This window comes from Globicephala melas, chromosome 3, assembly GCF_963455315.2.
Source record: "Globicephala melas chromosome 3, mGloMel1.2, whole genome shotgun sequence".
Taxonomy (NCBI): Eukaryota; Metazoa; Chordata; class Mammalia; order Artiodactyla; family Delphinidae; genus Globicephala; species Globicephala melas.
The window spans coordinates 88,558,104-88,581,439 of NC_083316.1; the positions used below are offsets into that span (position 1 = coordinate 88,558,104).

At 32.3% G+C, this 23,336-nt stretch overlaps 1 protein-coding gene across 7 annotated transcripts in view; it reads left to right on the forward strand.

Annotated features, from left to right (window-relative positions):
* Window positions 1-23,336, forward strand: part of FER (FER tyrosine kinase) — a 465,769-nt gene that overhangs the window by 222,998 nt on the left and 219,435 nt on the right. For 6 of the 7 annotated variants that reach the window (XM_070045166.1, XM_070045167.1, XM_030869913.2 and 3 more), the window contains 2 exons: window positions 4,784-4,987; window positions 14,249-14,371. In XM_070045166.1, the coding sequence (XP_069901267.1) occupies window positions 4,784-4,987; window positions 14,249-14,371 (327 nt within the window). The remainder of the gene's footprint in view (window positions 1-4,783; window positions 4,988-14,248; window positions 14,372-23,336) is intronic. The other variant, XM_070045168.1, reaches the window with a different exon arrangement.

A 23,336-nucleotide genomic window follows, 5' to 3' on the forward strand; every position in this document is an offset into this window, starting at 1 on the left:
TATATATACTTTGAAATGTAAAATAGATAGCCTGTGGGAAGCAGCCACATAGCACAGGGAGATCAGCTTGGTGCTTTGTGACCACCTAGAGGGGTGGGAAAGGGAGGGTGGGAGGGAGATGCAAGAGGGAGGAGATATGGGGATATATGTATATGTATAGCTGATTCACTTTGTTATAAAGCAGAAACTAACACACCATTGTAAAGCAATTCTACTCCAATAAAGATGTTATTAAAAAAAAAAATAGGCAATCAGGGAAATAGAAAGCAGTGGAAGTAAGGTAATATTTGAGTTTGGCCTAGGTGTTTATCTTTTTAAATAAAGTTTTGGGAAGAATTGTATAAGAATGTGAATTTTTTCAGCATGTAATTCTGCCTAGTTATTATGATAGACCATAGTTATATTATTAGTTAAAGACTGAACAAACTCAAATTTTCAAAAAGTACAAAAAATTGTTAATTAAGAAATTTGCACATAAGAATTTTGTTGCTTCATAGTGGAACGTGAACATTAGGTAAAGTATATTTATAATAAAAATAACTAAGCTATCAGTGTATGAAAACAGTGATCAGTTCTACTTTATTGCTAAAAAAAAAATAGAATTTGTCAATTTACAGATAGGCCTTAGTGCCTGTTAACGATGGAACCATTGTTTTACATCCTGTTTGTCTAGCCTGAAGGCAAACAATCATGAAGATCAAATATCCCACATAGTCTTTGTTTTTCATTATTTTAATAATTAACTCATTCAATGCATTCAAAACATAACTTTAGAAATTTGCAAAAAAGTGGCAGGAAGAGCATTATTATTCATGTTTTCATTTTATGTTATGCATTTGTTCAACTATCAAACTCTAATTGGTATAAAATACATTTTTCCTACCTGTGGTTACATTACCCTTTCAGTGAAAGTAGCTTTTAGTACCATCAGGCAGATTCCTTTTCAGTAGGCCGATATTTCTCACCCTTTGCAAGTGTTTGGTGCTTCTCTTACTTTTGATTGTATGACATTTGATTCTTAATCTCCCCATAAAATTTCCCAGTGATATATAGCTTTAAAATTAAAGGGGTCATTATGAAATTTTTGAGAAATGTTTAAAATCCTGTGAGTTACTTGTAGTCCCCATAGAATATTATTATACTAGATCTGAAATAATTCATTACTTAGATTATTAAACTAATAACTAAATTTATATAAGAATATTAAAGAATTAAATTCACTTTTAAGGTTATTAAAAATTCATAAAAACTTTTATGTTAGTGTTGAAGTTTTATTTTGCTTGTTGACGCTCATTGAGAGGTTTACTTGTATATTTTCTATGCTGTTATATTTTAGTTTTTTTTTTTTAATGGTTTCGTATTTGGGTGCTTAATTTGAATAAGACTCAGACTTTGATTTTTGTTTTTAAACACTTTTGTCTTTGCCTCTCAAAAAGGATCTCATCTTGTGCTCAAATGTTTGAGATAAAAGCATACAAATCTTCATTGAATTCTTGGGAATTAGCCTGAACTAGGCTAAGAACAAAAATAGCCTCTTATTCTTAAGTCAAGAAAAAAATATTTTCATTTTCTTGTTCTGACTCCTCACTGCATCTTCATTTAAACCAATCTTTTTATTTCACTAAGCTCAGTATGTTTTTGCTGGAATATTCTTTAAGAATAAGGCCCAGGGAAAATAACTAACTAAACAGTTAGCCTAGTCAATCAGAAAAGCTTGTCTTATTAAGTATAACTTGTTAACTGTATTGGATTACTATACATTTTAAAAAAGAGGCTTCCCCTTCCCCATATCTTTGGCAAAAATTTTAGATAACTTAATGACAAGGAAAAGTCTTTCCCCACTTAGGCTTAGAAAGCTGTGATATTTGAAGTAAAAAGCTTCATTTCATTTTTGATGTAATTATGAAGGCTTTTGGGATGCTGGGATTTTGTTGCTGGTACATCCAGCATTCTATCACTGTCAAGTTTGCAAAATTGTATTGGAATATAATTGAAATCATAGTAATTAAAACGTTCCTTCCAATGTTTCCAGGGAAGTCCCTGAAAGACCTGATAGAACCAGGCAGGGGATAAGTACAGCCTTTCCCTGTGTATGCCTGTCACACATGTACACACACACACACACTCATAGCGAGTTCACCTTACATTTCGTAACAGTATTGTCTAGGAGCCAGGAACAGAAGATCTCTATAAGTTTCCCTTCCTACCCAAAAGAAACTAATAAACCCAGAGGACTGACATGTAATCCCTATGAAATAGCAATGTAAGTTCCTTCCTATTTACTCCTCTTTTTTAAACAAAGAAACAAACATAAATTTTTTTTCCCCCAAAATGTATTCCTCACCTTCAAATCCTTAAATGAATTTCTCAGTGTTAGTTCACCTTTTGTATTTCAAATGCCCTTCTGACTTAATGAATTTTCCAGGCTCTTCATTCTCACAATTCTAAATAAATCAAAATTTGGGAGGATAGGTTGATTAGGACAAGAAATCAAGCATGTGATATCCTTGTTTGTAATGCTTTTCTATTATGTAGACCTTTTCTGAGAGATAATAGTAAAAAAGTTTTTTGCCAAGAGGTGACATTGAATTTCTTATTTTATTGATTTTTTTTCCCTCTGGAAAAAAGCAATAAAACACTTTGCCATTGGTGAGACTTGGAAATATTTGTATAACAGTAAAATATTTAGTATTTTCTGTATTGAAATGCACTGTGACAAAATTTTGAGGAAATATTTAATCATTTTGACCACCTACTTTAAGAATTATAAACTATTAGTATCAGTATACACAAAAAGTTAATTTTGTATGGATTATGCATTTGTTTTTAAAAATAATACTTTTTTAATCTAATAGTTGTGGCTAGTTCTTTATATAATTTACTTTTTAATCCCATTTTTGGGAATACAATTTAAAATTTCTTTGAAATATAGTATTTATCATAACTAGTACTAAAAGAAAAAGGCTTATTTAGCTTATAAACAATTTCCATGTACAGTCACATCATGTATGCAATTAAATAATGAAAGAATATCATAGTGGTAGAAGTAGAAACCAAACTGCGGACTCTTTGAAAAAGTCTGATTGGGATTTCTCAAGGTTTTTTTTTTTTTTTTTTTTTTGCGGTACGCGGGCCTGTCACTGTTGTGGCCTCTCCCATTGCGGAGCACGGGCTCCGGACGCGCAGGCTCAGCGGCCATGACTCACGGGCCCAGCCGCTCTGCAGCATGTGGGATCTTCCCGGACCGGGGCACGAACCCGTGTCCCCTGCATCGGCAGGCGGACTCTCAACCACTGCGCCACCAGGGAAGCCCAAGGTTCTTTTTTTGTTTTGTTTTGTTTTGTTTTTTTTGTTTGTTTGTTTCTTGCGGTACGCGGGCCTCTCACTGTGGTGGCCCACTCCCGTTGTGGAGCACAGGCTCCAGACGCGCAGGCTCAGCGGCCATGGCTCACGGGCCCAGCCGCTCTGCGGCATGTGGGATCTTCCCGGACCGGGGCACGAACCCGTGTCTCCAGCATCGGCAGGCGGACTCTCAACCGCTGCACCACCAGGGAAGCCCCCAAGGTTCTTTTTTTAAATCAGTCGGATGGGTTTTGGATAATATAAAATGGAACTTTGACCAGTAAGTTTTAAGCCTCTTCGTGTGGTACAAAACAATGCAGGCTCTCTTCAAAACTAGTTCTCATTTACCAGAAGGGTACCGTATTTTGTCCCTATGTAGAGTTCATAATATCAACCTGAAAAACCTGATTGATGTGTGAATATTTGTCTTTCATTTATTAATTCTTATTTTTCCAATTTATGACTTTCTCATGAGGCATTGTGCATATTTTGAGAACGTTAAGGGTTAGTGCATATTATTATACCTTACCCATAAAGTACTCTTACTGCCTGGGGCAATTTAGTTTCTGTGGGTGATAAATATAAGCAAACAAAAAACTTTTTACTTTTTTGCAATCAGAAAATGTGTGATTTCATCTATTATTAATTAGAAACTTTTCAACGAAACATAACTAGCTCTTAGTTATCTCTATTTGTTATTAGCACTTGGCCTCCTAAAATAACAGATAATTTGCTTTCCTGCTGTGCTCATGACTTATATTCCTCCCTTCTTTTTGCCATATGTTTGTAATTGAACATTGGTGGTTTCAATGAAGCTATTTCACCTAAGGCTTTGTCTGCCATTGCTGTACAGGATCAGGACCAGCCATGTGGCAGAGGTAATGGTTAAGGAAGTCAGGGGAATAAGGATAAGAATGAGAAGGCACAGCAACAGAGCAGCATCAAATGAAGACTTAGTGCTCCTGGGACCCTTGACATGGACAGTCCACAGCCCATGTGATTAAGAGTTAATTCCATAAAAAGATATAACTGAACTTTTAAAATGAAGTTATTTTATGGTAAATTTCTCTGATCATACTCTCTTTTCATCATAATTCTCTGATTGAAAAATTTTAAATATATGGATTTATTTTATGACATGGTGAATAAGACTATAAGTGCCAACTTTAAATGTTGATGTTTTGTGTACCTATGTATGATAGATAGAAAAAACAAATAACCTTCAAGTATTTAAGGATATGTATTTGTACTAAGCTTCAGCACCAGTGCTCTAGGATGTATTTTCTTTAAAAATTATGAAAATTTCAGATTCATCATATAACTTTTAATTGGTTAATTAAAGGGAAGAACATAGGTAGGAAGTATTTATAATTGCTGTTAGCTTTACCAGAAAAAAATTGCTATTTTCTCTAATTTAGTTTTTTTTCAATATTTGCTCAAGTTCTGTGATACGATCCCCATTATTGAGAAGCCTCTGGCAGAACAGGATTGGTACCATGGTGCAATTCCCAGAATAGAAGCGCAAGATCTGTTAAAACAACAAGGAGACTTCTTGGTCCGAGAGAGTCATGGGAAACCTGGTGAATATGTCCTTTCTGTATTTTCTGATGGACAAAGGAGACACTTTATCATACAATTTGTTGATGTACGTTTCCAATTTAGTTTTTATGTATATTTTGATATAGTTAATTGAGGTATAATTGTAATAAATGATGAATAATTTGTGATAAATGCCTGTAACACTAACTTTAGCACTTAATTTTTCTTTTTTCTGAATTCCATAAGTAGAGTGCTCTAAAATTCACTAAAATTTTAACCTTTTTAAGGAAATACATATTTTAAAATTTAAAGTTAAGAATAGTTGTTACAATTTACATTAAATTTAAATACATAAATATTTAATGTTTTAAGTTAACTTTGAACATTAAAGATCCTTTATATTAAAAATAAAAAGAAATAATGTGATTATCATAATTTTTTTAGAGAAACTTAATTATGAATTTTATGCTCTTGAAACCAGCCCTTGAAATTGCTCAAAAATGTTACCATGAGAGATTTTTAAGAATATTTTATTAAATAGTAATAATGAAGTACCTTAATGAATGGGACAGTGATAGTTGAATTGTTTTTATGATTCTTTGAGTATTAAGGGTTTTTTTCCACTTATATATAAGCTATTATTTGTTGGCATTAATGAACAATAAATAGAAATCGAAGAAAAATTTTTAAACTGGTCTGGGCATATTGCTTGTTCTAATACTGATTTATTTATTGAAGTTTAAGTATTATAAACTTATTTGTTACATTCTTTATTAAGCACTCAACAGATGAAGAGTGATCTCAAAATTTTGTTTAACTTTACCCACTGAGAAATTTTTAATATTTTTGTCATAGGAAGGAATTGATGCCTCTATTTGTCATTTTTTACCCCATCATATCAAATGGCATGCATTTTCAAGCTGGCTGTCTGTAGGATTTCAGTTTATGTCCAGGCACTATAGTGATGCTAAGTACCGTACAAAAAGATTGAACCATTATCATTACATGAACTTCAGAGGGTTTTAGGAACATATATGTTCAAGTTCATATATAGTTCACATATATATAAGTTCTAGTGATAATATATATTGCATATTATATTATCTATCTACTATATAGATATAATTCTGAGGTAAAATTCACATACCATAAAAGTAACCATTTAAAAGTTGCATTCAGTATAGTCACATCTAGGGATTATATTTGAATGAAAATAGATGCTGTTCAGATGGGTTAAAATAAGTATATTAAAGTATATATTATAATTTTCATACTACTTGTTAATTTTGCATAGTATTCAGACTTCAACTTGATAATTATATTTGCCTACTCTTATACATCCAACCTGTTTCTAATAGTATGTCATCCCTTACTTTCTTTAAATTTGTATGTGCCTTTAAATTATGGATGTAGATAACCTTCCTTATTACAACCAGTGACCATGTTGACAATATTTATAAAATGGTATGAGAATTGTAGAAGGAAAGATGGTAGGTAAACTATAAACTACAACTTATATGAATGTTTCCTTCTATTTTCTAAGCTCTAAAAGTTACTCTTTGAAATATGTCATACATTAAATAAGACTGAAATATTTCCCTTATTACCTCTTATAGTTTAAAATATAACTGTAGGAATTTAACTTAGTACTTTTAGAAACAAAATGGAAAGGGTCCACTTGCAAATTATCACTTGTCTTTAACATTGCCATTTTGTTTTAAGTAACTAAAGTGAACAGCATAATATATTCTAAAAATAAGATATTGTTACAAGTTCACATTTAAAGATTTTATTCGGCTTCCTCTGTCATTGAAATTTTGCAAAGATCTCTTTTAAAGAAGAGAGTACTTGTATTTCTGTAAATGCCTCAGGTTTTCCACTGCCTAATTTTATTTAATTTGCCCTCATTATATAATGTTGAGTTCTTCAATCAGTTGAAAAATAAGAGTTTTAAGGTGAAATCAACTGTTTGGGGAAATTTTAATTCTTTTTTTTCTTGTGGAGGTGAATCTTACTTGGTCTAAAATTATCCCATTTCCTTCCTCATATACCTGTTGTCTGGAAGGGGTTTATAAATGGGGGAAGTCATTACCAGATATTTAATGATTGCCTATTATATTCCAATCAATGAATTTATAATCCATTAGTAGATTATAAAAGCTGTACATAAATGTGGGGTCAGGTGTCCTAAGTGAGGAAGACATAAGGAAATATAGGATTTTGTGGAAAAAAAGTCACATAGTAATCAATGAAAACTTGGGTTTCAGGCCCAGATATGTATTTTACAAGCTCTGGTTTAGGAAGTAATTGGGGGTAATAGCTGATACACTGATTGTGAGAGTCAAACAGTGAATATATTCTTTGTAATGTGTGAAGTGCTATGCAGATCATTAGGCATTTTTACCATTGTTTGAACACTTTATTTGGAAAAACATACAAATGTACTTTGTATGAAATATCAGTGTAATTGGAAAAGTTAACTTAAAAATTTTCTTTTGGTTCCTATTGAGATTTATTTGTGAAATTTAAATAGTGATGAAAGTATTATTTTAGAATTTATATATTTAAGTTTGAGGTATTCATTGATTACAAATAACGTTATTTTTAGCAACATTATCTCTGTCAACTAGAGTCTAGTTTGGCAGTTGTTTTGAAGCTTTATTTTTGTATGCATATCACAGTTATTTTTTTTAACATGGTATGAAACTCTGCATGCTGTGAACATTATGACTGATCAAGATGGATGCAGATACTTTAGATTTTTACATTTTTTACTACTCTAGCAGAGAATATCTGGTGTTTTAGCTAGTTCAAGCAAGGAGAACTGTACTTTTTATTGGACACTAATTACATTAATTTCATAAAGCCAGATATATTAAGCATAGCTAAGTATCTGAATCTCAGTGTAATTCTAGTGTTATTTACTGACTTATTCCATAGTTACTAACCTGTTTATGGTGCTTGATGTAAAGCCATAGTTAGAGTTTGTACCTAAAACTGTTTATCTTTTGTCATAAATATTGACAGATTTTCATAGAGATTCAAATAGCATTGTTTCATTTGATAAGTTGATATATAATCAAATCCTTGCTTTTGTATAAGGTAAACAAAAAGAAGTGATAAAACAAAGTACTTCAGAAAAAAACTTTTTGCGCTATTATTAATAGTAAAATACCAATTCATATTGCTCTAATTTTATTTATCTGACACATATTTGCTAAAAACACATTTTGGCAGAGTATCATGTTATGCAGTGTAGGGAGGTGAAACTGAAAATGTATGGCCTACTGCTCGGTGAGCTTAAGACCTGCTAGGTGAGACATTAGTAGAATTCATGAACAGAGAAACATTAAAGATGCAAATTTAAGGATAATTGAGCCAGACATTTGAATTAACATCTGGTGATGAATTTAAAAATCACAACATAGTAAATATTTTAAAATAAAACCTGGGGGAACATCCTCTACATAATGGCATATCATCCTTTTTTATTCATTCATTTCAATCAAAAAATACTAATTGAGCAAGTATTCTATAGAGTCCAGGGATACGGGCCAATAAAACAAAAATAGCACAGAAGTGGAGGCTGTGAGTAGTTACTATGTGAAATTGGGTAGCTCAGTGTATTGTATCATCAGTTCATTCAACAGATATCTATTGGATGTGTATCATGTGCTGAGTTTCACTTTAAAGTGATGGATGTATTCTCTGAATGTACCAGACAGGTTTACTTTGTTTTTTTTTGCCACAATCTCTAGGCTCTTTGAACTACCTTTTAAATTCATACTGTGGATCTTAAGAAAGACTAAGTGAAAGTATATACAGACCCAAAACTTGTTTGTATGACAATTCCAAGTTTGTGTTCTTATCCTTGTACACTTAAGATTATTTTAACTGTTTTACTCCAGGCATTCAAAGATTCAAGAGAAGGCAATACGTTCCTTGAAGTCAAAATGAAATCAGCATAAGATATCATTTTCTGTGCCCCAGACACACAATTAGGGACCTAGGAGACTTCCTTCTTAACAATAAAGCAAAGCCATTCCAAATCCTTATTAATTAGTTTCCAGGAAATACTAATTGAGTGAGTACTTTTAAGACACAGAGATATAATGGTGGAGCTTACAGTCTAGTGGGGAGGCTCACGGTCATTCGTAAATCACACGCAATATATGTAATTATAAACTTTATTAAGTGCTGTAAAGATACACAGTGCTATGAACACTTTTAACTGGAAAACTTAAGGAAATTACGTTTGAGACAACATCTGAAGAATGAATGAAAGTTAACTAGGAAAAGCCTTACCAAAATGTTACTAATTTTATTCCTCAGATTCCCCAACAATCCTTCCTGTTTACTGGTTTAACTAGTAATATAACTAGTCAGTGTGCTTTTTTTATTTGAGAAAGCTAAAATTTATGTTTTACATTTTTATTGTTGGGTATTACCCAAAAAAGGAGTGTTCTAGCCTTTTGTTTTTATTCAGCTTATTCATCTTGGCCTCTTTCAGAAATGATTTTCCCTCTTTCCTTTTTATTTTTTTCTTATGCGTGCTTATCCTTGATGGTTTCTCAGGAGATCTTCTCAGATCTACTACTACTACTACTCAGATCTACTCAGATCTAATATTTCAAATTACACATTCATTGAATCCCCTTCTCATTTTTGTGTGGTTATTCTGTTCTGACTTCCTTGCATAATAATAGTCCTCTGGAAATATGTGTAGCAACAAAATCTGATTCTACTTTTTATTGTTTTTCATCTATATGCATGATTGATTCTTAAGTAGCACAGTGATAAATCAGGAATGAATTCTAGATATAGTGAATGTTTTAAAAACAAAAATATTGCATACTCTTAGTAAAAATTCAGAAATGTGTATCACGGAACATGTGCTTCACAGTTAATACCCCCTTGCGGGCTCGCTGTATATTCTTTGAGATCTTAAAAATATATTTTAATTGTGTGCAACTATGTAATTCTTATTTTACAAAGATTGATTCATAACATATTTTTTATTTATACTTATTTTTAAATGATATATTACATGGTTTTTTTAAATGTAATACAAATGACTGTCAACAAAATGATCTTCGTAGGAATTTGTAGAAATTTATTTTTTACTACTATTTTTTATTGCTTCTTTTGGAATTCACATAAGAGGTCATTAGTAGCTCCAAAGAGAAATCTCTTATTTGAAAGTTAATGTGGATTCTCTCTGTCACATTATTAGTAAAGCCATGTAGAAAAAATTTAAAAAGAATTCTCTATATGTGAACCCAACCTCAGGTCATCTGAACTATAAGAAATTTACACAGATTTGTACAAAGTCAAATGTAATATTCAGAATTTTGAATGTATCAAGAAACAAGTCCTCAACATTTTTGGTGAATGTATTCTTTTTTTATTTTTAATTGTAGTACAGTTGACTTCTAATATTACCTTTGTTCCAGGTGTACATCATAGTAATTTGATATTTGTGTACACTACAAAATGATCACCGTAAGTCGTTACCATCTGTCACTATACAAAGTTATTACAATATTATTGACTATATTCCCTATCCTGTACAATACATCCTCATGACTTATTTGTTGTTTAGCTAGAAATATGTACCTCTTAATCTCCCTTACCTATTTCTTTCATCCCTCTACCCTCTTCCCCTCTGGCAACCACCAATTTCTTCCCTGTATCTATGAGTCTGTTTCTATTTTGTTATGCTTGTTTGTTTTGTCTTTTAGATTCCACATATAATATTTATCTTTCTCTGACTTATTTCACTTAGCGTGATACCCTCTAAATCCATCCATGTTGTCGCAAATGGCAAGGTTTCATTCTTTTTTATGGCTGAGTAATAGTGCATTGTGTGTGTGTGTGTATCTTGTTTTTTATTCATTCTTCTTTAGCCATTCATCTATTGATGGACACTTAGGTCTCTTCCATACCTTGGTTATTGTAAATAATGCTGTAGTAAACATAGGGGTGCATGTATCTTTTCTAATTACTGTTTTTATTTTCTTCAGAAAAATACCAAGAAGTTGAATTACTGCATCATATGGTAGTTCTCTTTTTAGTTTTTTGAGGAAACTCCAAACTTTTTTCCATAGTGGCTGCACCAATTTACATTCCCACCAGCAGTGCATGAGGGTTCCGTGAATGTATTATTCTTGACCTTAGTTGCTTAGGTGAACTTTATAAGCAAACAACCATAGCATCATTTTTAGATTCATTACATTATCTTCATCTTTAAGGAAGTGAATTAATTGGTTTTGCACTGTTTTAGGACTCAGAACTTCACTGATGTCAGAGGAATTGTTTTAAACAAATACTTGCTAGGAATCAGTTTCTCATTTTAGCCCATGAAGGAAGTACTGCTGCTTGTATTACTGTATTAGTTCATCATGATTACTGTGTCAATGGCAGAAAACTACCTTTAGATTAAAAACTAGATATGTTCTTAAGAAAGGAAAACTGAAAATTCCTATTATTTTATTCTCTATTTCTCTAGTTATAAGAGGTATATTAGAAATTTATATAAGGCTTTATGACACTAGTGGCTGACTTTAAAATTTCATTCTGTGTGAACTTCATCTCATTACTTACTTTTTATTAAACATTCTACAGGGGCATCTTGAGTTTGTGTGAGTGTGTGAACTTTCCAGTATTCATTTCTATGTTAAGTTGTCTTACTTTAACTTTATAGTCATTTTATATGCATTGCATTTCATTTATTTCACACACTTTTATTTATCCAGGCAATATATGCCAGGCACTGTTCTTGACCAGAGGGATACTCAGATGAACAAAACAAAGATAAAAATTTATCATCTCATGAGCTTATATTCTAGAGGAGGAGATAGGCAATAAACAAGATACATAAGTAAAATTTATGTGATGTTAGATAGTGATAAATTCTAAGGAGAAAAATTTAGTAAGGAAAAGGAGGTAAGAAGTTTAGTTGGGGTGAGAAAATGGATATTGGATGGCCTGAGTAGACCTCACTGAAAAGGTGACATTTGATGAAAGACTAGAAGGAAGTAAGGGAGCCATTACCCAAACGGCCATCCAAGGAACTATTTTCAAGCAGCAAGTGTAAACTCCCTGAGGAGGGAATATGTGTAGTGTGTTTATAAAACAAGAAGAAAATGAGTGTGGCTGGAGGGGACTGAGGGGGGATGGGGGATTTGGTAAGAGATGAGGTGACAGAGATGATAGAGGACAGATTAGAGGGCCCTAACGATCATGGTAAAGACTTAGGCTTTTATTCTGAGGGAGGTAAAAATTTTGTGCGAAATAATGGAATGGTCTAATAGGATTTCCTGGCTCTTTACTAAGAGACTGAAGAAAGACAGAGGGAGAAACTGTGTGTGTGTGTGTATGTGTGTTTGTGTATGTATATACACACATACATATATACACACACACACACACACATATACTTCATTGAGGAATAATAAGCAAATATAATTGTATATATGTAAAGTGTACAACATGATGATTTGGTACACATTGTAGAATGATTGCCAAGATCAAGGTAATTAACACAACCATCATCCCACGTAATTAACTCTTTTTTTGTGTGTGTGTGGGAATGTTTAATATCTACTCTCAGGAACTTTCAAGTATACAAGACCATATATTTGGTTCAGATATTACTGTTATTATTACGTGTTACACATCTGTAACATTTTACCTTTCTTCATGTCTTATTTTCATATAAGAATGCCTTCTAGGATATTTGGTTATTTACAGATAATCATTATTCCTTGAGAACATGTAATTTACACTTTTAAGTGTCCTTTGAAAATGTTTCTTATCATATATCCAGATTTGGAATTATTTTTGTAATCCAAGGTTGTTTATTTGTATGATGACTTAATAATTGAGTGTGTACTGTATACTAAGCAGTGATTTGCATGTTTATACTTGTTCAGGCCTCACACTTTTTGTGTGAGGACGTCCAAATATTATTTCTGTTTTGAAATAAACTGAGGCATTGAGAGAAATTGCTCAGTGCATTGCACATCTAGTAATAGACTACTGTCCTTAGTGTGAAATATTCTTAAATATCTTTACTAATATATCATAGCAGGTCTGGCTGTTGTATGCAACAGTTCTTTAGTCAGTTTATTAACAACTGCCTTGAATTGACCCTTAACACAAACTGCCTTGAGTTGAACTATATAGTTAAGTGTTAAAATAAGCTAATGCATGTTTGTTCCTCACTTGATGAAATGAAAATATTCATTTACAAAGCTGTATATAAATTAGATTCTGATAAATTGAATCTAATTTTATATTATGGAAAAGGAAGTTCATGTTTTTTTATCCTTTAACTGGGAAAATAATCTTCCAGTAATGTAAATAGTATCCAAATTTAGAGAGTTTTGAAATTTCTTATTTCTTAGCATAGAGTTTTCTTAAAATGGAGCATGTTTGTATCTGTATTTGTACACATCACCCGTATATATACAGGTGAATACTTTGTGAACAATCAAATGGAAGCCTTTATTACATCACACTGTATTGTAACACTTTTTGCATTGAAAAACAGGCCCAATAAGATATTTTTTTCTTTGCTAAACTTATTGCCATCAATTCATCCCTATGATTACTGACCTACATGCCTGTTTGAAATATGAAGACAGAGAAAAGGGGTCTTGACAGAGTTTGGCAAAATGTTACTAACTTGATGTTTTGAAATCAAAAAGTGCTACGATTTGACTATGCTGATATATGCAGTTTTGTGTCTGCAGCATTTTATTTCTTTATCAAATATAAGTGAATGTGAATGACTGTGTGGTTTTGGTGAAAGAATAATACATGAATAACCCCAGTGTAGAAAAACCAATCAATACTGTATTGATAAAAGGGAAATAAATGATCATCAGAGGTATCCTTAAAATACTTATTATTATATTGGATATACTTCCTCAACCTTTTGACATTATTTTTTATCTTGAAAATTTTATCAAATGGAACATTTAGGCAAACATATATACACATATTTCTTGTTCCTTAACTTAAATGTATCCCATGCTTTATTTCCTTTGGTTATTATTTTAGCAAAATGCATTCCAGGTCTGTAAGTTTTTCTTTTTCGTCTTTTTTGTTTTTTAGTAATCTGAATTATATTTAGTCATTATGAAAATTAATTTCTTGATGCAAAGGTAAATTTTTTTAGCATGTTGGAATTTTTTTATTTTTACCATCGTAACCATTTTTAAGTGTATAATAGTTCAGTAGTGTTCAGTATCTTCACATTGTTGTGCAATAATAGTTTTTCTTAAATGGAACTTTATTGATGAACATAATGTTGCTGAAGCAATGTCTTCATATTTATTCTACTTTATTGTCCTTTCTCCAGAACATGTATCGTTTTGAAGGCACTGGGTTTTCAAATATCCCTCAACTTATAGACCATCACTATACAACAAAACAGGTCATCACTAAGAAATCAGGTGTAGTTCTGCTGAATCCTATTCCTAAGGTAGGTGCATATATTCACCTTTTTTTTTTGAGACTGCTTTGTGAGTTATTCCCCACAGTAAATAAAGTTCTTAGATTATTTATAGAAGTTTGGAAACAATTATAGTCAAAACATGGAATTTCCTTGGTTTTATTAAGATGGGAGATGGGTTACCTTTTTATTCAGTGTTTGCAAATGGCCTGTTTTTTTTCTTTTTCCTTCCCAGTTTTTCTTGAAAGACTGGAGGCCTTCCTTCACACTATAAGGTTCAGACTTTAAAGGCTCAGTTTATAAAAGATTCTGAGATGTAGAAGTCAAAGAAAATGTCCAGCAATCAAGAGTAAATTAGAATTTCAATTTTGGGTGTTAAGGTTACAATATATTATAAGACACTGGAATTTTTTAAAACTACACTACTCTTCACAAAGCCAGTAAATCATAACTTCACTATGTACAACCAGGTAGCTGGGCGAGAGATTGTTCTAGGTCATTTTTACCTCTAAGATAGAACAGATTGCTTTCATGAGCTTTAAGAGATTTGCGAGGTAGGGAATGGGTATGAGGCAGGTTTGTGTTTTTAAGGTAAAACCTGTGGAGCCTGGCCTGGGAGGAACAATGGAGCTGGCTTAACTTCTGAGCACTTTTAATGTTCCAGGAATTGGGTTGGGGTCAACAAAAGTCCCTTTCCTTTGGGGGCCGTCTCATGTGAAGAACAGTGTAGAAATAGGAAAGTCATAAAACCTGGTAGGTTAATATTTGCTGACTTGAGGTTTACATATCTAGGGATGACTTTTAATATGAAGCAAGTGTTATTCCCAAGAATGCTAGTATATAATCCAAATTCACCTAAAATTTAAAAAACTTTTAAAACTTAATAAACAATTGTTATATTTCCCTTTGTTAGTCTGGAACATAGTGTCTATAGTTGTACTTGTATTATATTAGTCAGTCTTTATTGAGGGGCTGAGTTTTAACATTCTGCTCACAGAAGATTTTAACAGTCAGTTGCTAAATATTAATTCTGTGGCTAAGGAATTGTCCTTCTTGCATAATTTTCTAGAATTCTGAGATGGGCTCATTCTTTGTTCATATTTTTCCAGTCACTTTTTTTTACGTCTAATTGCAAAAAAACCCTATAAAAATTCTCCTTTAGTCTGGAACAGGTTGTCATATTTTAACTCTAGTAAAAAAAAAAAAAAAAAGTTCTATTAATGTTTTCTCTTTCATCAACGAATAACTGCTGTTGTTTTACAGAATTCTAAGAGTTCTTTTTTTTTAGTTAAGGTCATCTATTCTCGTGGCTTCATTTACTATTAATACATCAGTGACTTGCAAATTTATATTTCCAGCTCAGATATATATCTTTCCCACATCTAAAAATTTTCTACTTTTCACCTAAAACTGAGTTTATCACTTGTAAGTATAAAATTTGTTCTTCCTTTTTAATAAGTGGTACCACCAAATACCTAGCTGCTCAAACCATAAATCTGGGAGTCCTTTGACATCTCTTCACCACTGCCCTTCCTCCAGCACTTTAAGTGACAGGAGTTTTGTATACTTAATTGTACATGTGAAAGTTTGAACTCAATTCCAGTATATCCCAATATGAAGTAAAGTTCACTGCAGTGAAGATACTTTTTAACCGCGTTAGGTTAATGAGATACACCTGAGTTTTCAGAGATAGTGACGTCTCATTTCACAAGCCAACCTAATATTTACATTGTCTCCTTGCTTAGCCAGGTCTAAACTGAGAGATCAAAGCCATAAAAGAGGCACATAAAAATGCTCATCTGGGCTTGGGTAGGAGCATATAATTGCAAATAAAGCTATATCCCTCATAATATAAAATTGTCCATGAAATGAGCTTAGATAAATGGAGTAGATTCTCTGGACTGTTACATAGCCAATTATTCTCTTTCTCCCAAACCCCCAGCACTGGCTGTGGAGCTGAATATCCCATCATTTTATAGCACTATCTATGAAAATAACTAAACTGAAAGCTATAGAAGATTAAGGGGCTACATATGATTGTTTTATGAGGTAGAAATTCGAAGTTAATCTAGCTATTAACCTGATCTAAAGTACTGATATTTGAAATATGCAAGTAATTATCTCAGTGTGTGGTAAATATTGGTATGCATTTGATTTAAAGAATCATATCACTCTTTTAAAAGAAAATCACAAAGCAGAGGTTATGAAAGTAGATAATTTTCAATTATGAGTGGAGAACAAATTGATATGGATTTTTTTTATGGTGGTATTATCTGTTATGTATCTTCCTTTGGGAAGTGTTTGTACTCTTATAACTGGAATCTCTTTCTTGATTTAATTTGTGTAAGAAGTTAATGTCTTTGACCATATAATGTGCTGTAAAACATCTAATTTCCATCTTGCCAGACTTCAGTTTTAGCCTACATAAAGAATGCTATTTTGGTCTCAATATAATTTCTGTTTATAGTAACTTACTTCTCTCTTTCCATTTATTTCTCTCTTACCCATGAGAATGTATGTATAACATCATATGACTAACTAGAGGACACAGTGGCCAAGGGAGTCTCTTTCTTATCTCCAGAGGTACAGGAAACTACGCAATCTAAATTAGAGAAAGTATTTAACTTTCTCATGATAATAAAGCTAATGAGTGCCCTACCCACTCATGCCCACCCTCCACTGGCTGATTTCTCCTACACTACCTCCCAAAGCCTGTGTAAAGATATGGGAGTGAAGGTCATGTTGTACACGGGTTTTTGATCACTCATAATCATCATCTTTATAATTAGGAAACACTTTGGGATGCACAGGGCCTGTTCTTTATTTAGTTTAGTCTCTGTTCAAATGTCATTTCATCAGAGAGGCCTTTTCTGACTACCATGTGTGAAATAACACCTTACCTCCTTATGTTCCCCTCTTCTTAATTTCTCTTTGTTATGGTTATGTTTACCTGACATTATATTGTATTATGTATTTTTAGTTGTCTGTCTTCCCCCAAGAGAAATGTAAGTTCCATAACAGCCAGAATTACATTTAATAATCAGTGCAACTATATCTGCAGTACCTAGAACAGTGCTAGCCCCTAGTAGGTGTTCAGTAAATATTTTCTGAAGAATTTAATTTACTGACCAATTCCTAGAAGCCAAGTACTTCCAAGCTTTTTATATGCATTAACTGTATATATTCCTATGAAGTAAGTATTGTTATTAACCCCATTCAATTATAAATCAGGAACTGAAGCTTAAATGGTAAATGACTTGCACAAGATAACACAACTCTTAAGAGGCAGAGCTGGGATTCGAGCCCGTGTTCTTAACCATTATCTGTCTAGATTGTAGAGTCTAGATTTTAGACTTTAGAGAAAAAAGTGTTTATTTTAAGGAACATGGATGCGGGTTTAAGGGAAAAGAAGTGTCTTTGATTCCATAAAATGTCAAATTGAAAAAGTCTTTAACATAGCAAAATATAGGTCTCTGTAAAAGGTAAATTATTAAACAGTAATATCAGGTGACAGAGCTGGGATTTTAGGTAAAATATAGGACTTTGTAAGATATAGGTAAGGAAGACATCTAGTTCAACTTTAACATTTAAATGTTGCCTTGAAAGTTTGTTAAGTTTAATATTTCTTCAGATTTAGCTGTTTAAAACATTTTTTTCTTTCTGAATGGAAGTTAAAGTTCATGATTAAATTCAGGCAAGTTAGGAGTGAGTTGCTAAGTTGAACCTTAGACAAATGACTTGCCTGCCGGCTTAAATCAATTAATTGTGGCTTTTTGATCAGAATTTGGTATAGCATGCCAGAATATTAGAAACAGATTTTTGCGAGGAGAGTAAATCTTTCTGTGACTGAAACTAACTTGTCATAAGATTCCTGATAACAGCATTCTTGATCAAACACATGCAAACAAAGAACAGTTTATGAGAGGAGAGCTTGAAGTTTCAGATCACTTAAAGACTATTCATTTTACTTTATACTTGAGTAATATAGTTACTTCTTCCAGTACTTACCAGATGACTTGTTTTTTATAAAAGGATGTAACTCAGGAAAAGTCAAATTTTCTCTGTGGATTTTGGAAACTGTAAAATACCTTATACTTTCCTGTTTAAAAACTTTTTTTACAGGACAAATAGAACAGAAGGCAAATTTGGAAGACTTTAAATTGTGAAGGAAGAAAAAAAATACATTTATTGAGTATATAGTCTGTTGATAACACTCCACTTCTATTATTATTATTATTTTTTGTTTGCGGTACGCGGGCCTCTCACTGTTGTGGCCTCTCCCGTTGCGGAGCACAGGCTCCGGACGCGCAGGCTCAGCGGCCATGGCTCACGGGCCCAGCCGCTCCGCGGCATGTGGGATCTTCCCGGACTGGGGCACGAACCCATGTCCCCTGCATTGGCAGGTGGACTCTCAACCACTGCGCCACCAGGGAAGCCCCCACTTCTATTATTTTAAAAATATTTTCAACAACTGTGAACTGAGTAGTATTATTATCCCCATTATTAGGTGAGGAAACTCGGAGGTTGTAATGAACCTAAGCCACATTTCTCGTAAATTTCAGAGTCGTGACCTGAAAATGATTCTGTTCTGTTCATCATCTTTTTACTACAACCTCAGCTAGCATAAATTTTAATCTATAGTCTTAGTAACGTCAGTAGTTCAAGAACAATTGTTTTCTGTATTTCAGTATTCTAGCAGTATATAACAGTGAACATGACAGTTATGATCCCATCCCATAAACTTAGTCTAACAAGAACTATAATAGCATGTTGTGCTAAGGGAAATACAGAAAATACTTGAATGTTTAGCCTTCATTTAGCATAGTTTGGGAAGTCAAATTAAACTTGGATTTTAGGCTTGTTCCATTTAATAAAATAAAAGAACCTTGTTATAGCACATAAAATACATAGACTGACTTTCAGGTTTTATCTCAAACTTTACCAGCAGATAATTGTGAGGAGGAGCAATGTTGGTCTCAAAAAATTAATGGACCTTGGAGACCACTAATGTTTCTTCTTATGTGATCTCTCAAAGGTATTTCATGCTTAAGTCTTCCTCAGACTTTCTCAAATATCATAATATTTTTAGTCTGAGGAGCCAGGTTTTTTGGGAGATATGAACATTCTTCTTATCCATCCTGTAAACAGATGAAGGATGACGGGATTAGGCAGATGGTGCCCAAGTGGTTAAAAGAAAAGTCATTGGACTTTTTTAAATGCAGATTGAAAGATAGGATTTGGTATTTACAGCACAAACATTGCCTGAAGTGTATCATTTCATCATTTTAAAGTATTTACAAAATCTTCTATATATGTATGGATGCTGGGAAACATAGAAATATACAAGAAAATATATAAGAGGAACTCTGGTATGAACAGGGTTGCATAACTTAACATTATTTCCTTGTTCCTTGTTGGAGACCATAGAACAATAACAAAAGAACAACAACAACAAAATTAAAAATCTATAAACTGCATTTTTCATGAAACTAGGAACTGTATATTATCCACAGACTTAAAAGTACATGTTTAGGTAGCCAAAAGCAACTTGGATTGGGCAGAAGTTGTGTAGCACAAAGTTAAGAAAAGATATGATCAAAGAACCAAGTTGCTGTAGATCTTACCAAGCTCCAGCAAAAATACCTGTTGAAAGGGAGGAATTTACCCTAGATTTCTATATTCCTTGCTTGCATCAATGAATGCAGGACATGTGTGGGGAAAATAAAGTTTTATATATAGCTTAAGTGATGCGGATGAAACTGCCCTTGGAGGAAAATTCAGAGCCTTAAAAGCTTAACATGGACAAAACAAAAAGAATGAAATAAACGAGTTAAGCATCCAACTCAAAAAATTAGGAGAAAAATCCACAGTTAAATAAAAGGAAAGCAGAAGAAAGAAACTAACAAAGGTAAAAGCATAAAGAAATGAATTAGAAAACGGGAAAACAAAATATATATAATAATTGCTTTTTAAGAGATCAACAGAAAATTAAAATACTTGCTAATCTATTCATGAAAACCCATACCACAAGGGGCACATACCATAATCTCTTTAATATATAAAGAACCTCTAGAAATTAATAAAATAAAGACAATCAAATAGCAAAATTGGCAATGGGCATGAGTGGATAGTTCAAAAAATAAAAATACAAATGGCTTTTAAAATATGACATGATTACATTACTCAGTAGAATAAAAGAAAATTAAGGCTATAATGAGATAATTTTTTACCTATCAGATTGGCATAAACTCAGTTTAATAATTCACTTTCTTGGCAAAGATGTGCAGATAAAGACCCTTAGATAATTTGGTAATGGGGTATAAATTAGAAAAACCTCTGTAGAAGGCAATGTGACAGAATCTATAAAAATTATAAAACGTATATACCTTTGACTTCTACAATAGCAATAACAATAACACTTCTACAATTTATCCTTTAGTTATATTTGTATATATATGAAATGATATCCGTATAAGGTTATTCACTGCAGCATTGTTTGTAATATCAGGAGATTGGAAATAATTAAATGTTCATTAACAGGAGTCTAGTTACATCAATTATGGTTCCTCATCCAATGGAATACCATAAATGAGAAAGCATCTATGTACTGGTTGGAGAGAGTTCCAAGATATATTGCTAATAAAAGGAATTAGGCTAAAAAACAGAGTATATATTATGTTATCTTTTATATAAGACGTATGTGAGTATAAGATTATATGTCTGAATTTGCTTTTATATGATAAAGAAATTTTATATACTCAAACTAATAATGATGTTGATGTATAACAGGGGTTACATGTTTTGGGAGGAGGTTGAAATGGCAATAGAGGTATTAAGGGAAACTTTTTAGAGTCTAAATTTGGTATTTTTCACTTTTAAAAAACACTGTGAGTGTATTACCCCTTCAAAAGTTAAATTTAAAAAATATTTTTTTTTGGCTTAAGTGTCGTTTAAATTTTTTTTTCATTGAACGTATTATTTTTGTAATGTTAAAAATTTTCTAAAACCATATTTTATGATAATATTTAATAGAACACTGTAAAGCAGTGTTTCTAAAGCTTTTTTTTCCACAGTGCATAGAAAGAAATTACATTTTATATTGAGACTCAGGACACACAAAATTGGAAACGTTGGTATGTATGTGTGTTTATAACTGAGACAAATTTTACAAAACAACTTTTCATGTTTCTTAATGTGATGCACTCTATTAATAATTTCTTTAAAGTCTACATCCAAAGAGTTGATTTTGTGAACCTCAGTTTGAAAAATACTTAAAGGATTTTTAAAGTAGTGATAAGTGAATTTAGAAAAGCATATGGCCTAGGAATGATTCATAGAGAAAGGTAGACTTGAAGTAGGTCTTGAGAATAGGCAGAAAGACTAGGGAAATTATTTGGGCTTATAGTAAGGAAGTAATCTAAAACTTGGGAAATTCTGAGACTTGTTTTAAGGAAGGCAAGATCAGTTCCCTTGACAGAAGAAGACGATTTAAAAGATGAGTAATCTGAAAAGTTTAGTTTAAAGCCAGATTTTTGAGAGCCTTGACTACCACGATTAGGATTTATCTATGGAAAATGCCATTTCATTGAAGGTTTACAAGCAAGGTTTACTAAGCACATCTAAAGTGTAGTTAGTGATAGCTCATACCTCACTAAATTACTGAAGCCTATCCAGCCTTTTAATTGCTTGTAGAATTTAAGGTATTTATTAGCACATTTAAAAAACAGAAAGAAATCAATTTTCATTTTACTGTGTTTCACAAAGAACTTGTGTAGCCATATCCAAATTATATTTCAGTGAATAATGTTAAAATATAAATAGAAACAAATTATCAATACCATGGAAAAATAATTGATAGTGAAAATTTAACAACAGTAAATAAAATACAAAATGCAGTTTCCTAAAGACCTATAATAATTTCCACATTGAGCTTGAAATTTAGCTGTAAGCCATTGTAGAAAAAGTGAACTATTTTCATGATTAGAGAGGAGGAAGGTTATTAATTTGTTTAAAGTGAAGTTTTACTACCAATAACTTCTAAAGGAAATTTCTCTCTTGGGATTTTAGATATAACAGTGTCCTTAACAACATTTCTGCAAAAGTTTAAGGACAGATTTCATAGGTTGTTGCTTTCAGTGTCCTTTAATAATAGCCAAGGGCATAATATTAAGTTGTATTTTATACAACTTAATGAAGAACATTCTGCATTGGAATTTTTTGTCTACTTTCAATTTTTGCTGAACAGAATAGTAAAATTCTAGGATCCAGATTTATGATCAAAATAGTAATAAAATTAGCATTAAATACAGTAAAAAGTTTAAACAGGAGATCAAAAGTTTAACCGAAAGATCACACCTATGACATTTACAAATCTCTCTCTTAATTATATACCTGAACAATTTAATATTTAGCTAAGTTTTTCACACACAGTGGAAAAACCTTAACATGGAATGAGGTTTTGTTGAAGTGTTGTTTTCATTCATATTGCCCTTATGGGAAATAAAAAGTCCACAATATGTTGCCAATAATTGAATTTTTAAATTTTATAAATTACCTTTTCTGGATAATTTAATGGAGGTTTACCATCTCTTTTACTGTCTTACTTTCCAAATCTTGAACTTAGACATTGAGAACATATTTGATGTTCTAAAAACCCCAGAGTACAATGGATTTAAGTTAGTGAGATCTGGAAAACAACATAAGTCTCTACCAACTAAAAGACAAAGGCATTCTAACAGAGTGTTCTTAATGTTGATTCTTGTATAATTCAAGCCAGGAGAGAAGTGGTCAGTAGAATAGGAGGGACACATGAGAGGTGGTAAGGGGTGAGTGAAGTGAATTGATAAGTAGAATATGGCAGAGAGAGAAGAGGGACCTGTTGCTTCCATGCTGGTTTAGTCTCATAAGTCACACAACCTCTTATCCTTATTACCACTCTCCTATCTCTGCCTCTACAGCCTGTAGCCCACAAAAACTTCTGAGGTAGAAAACCTCT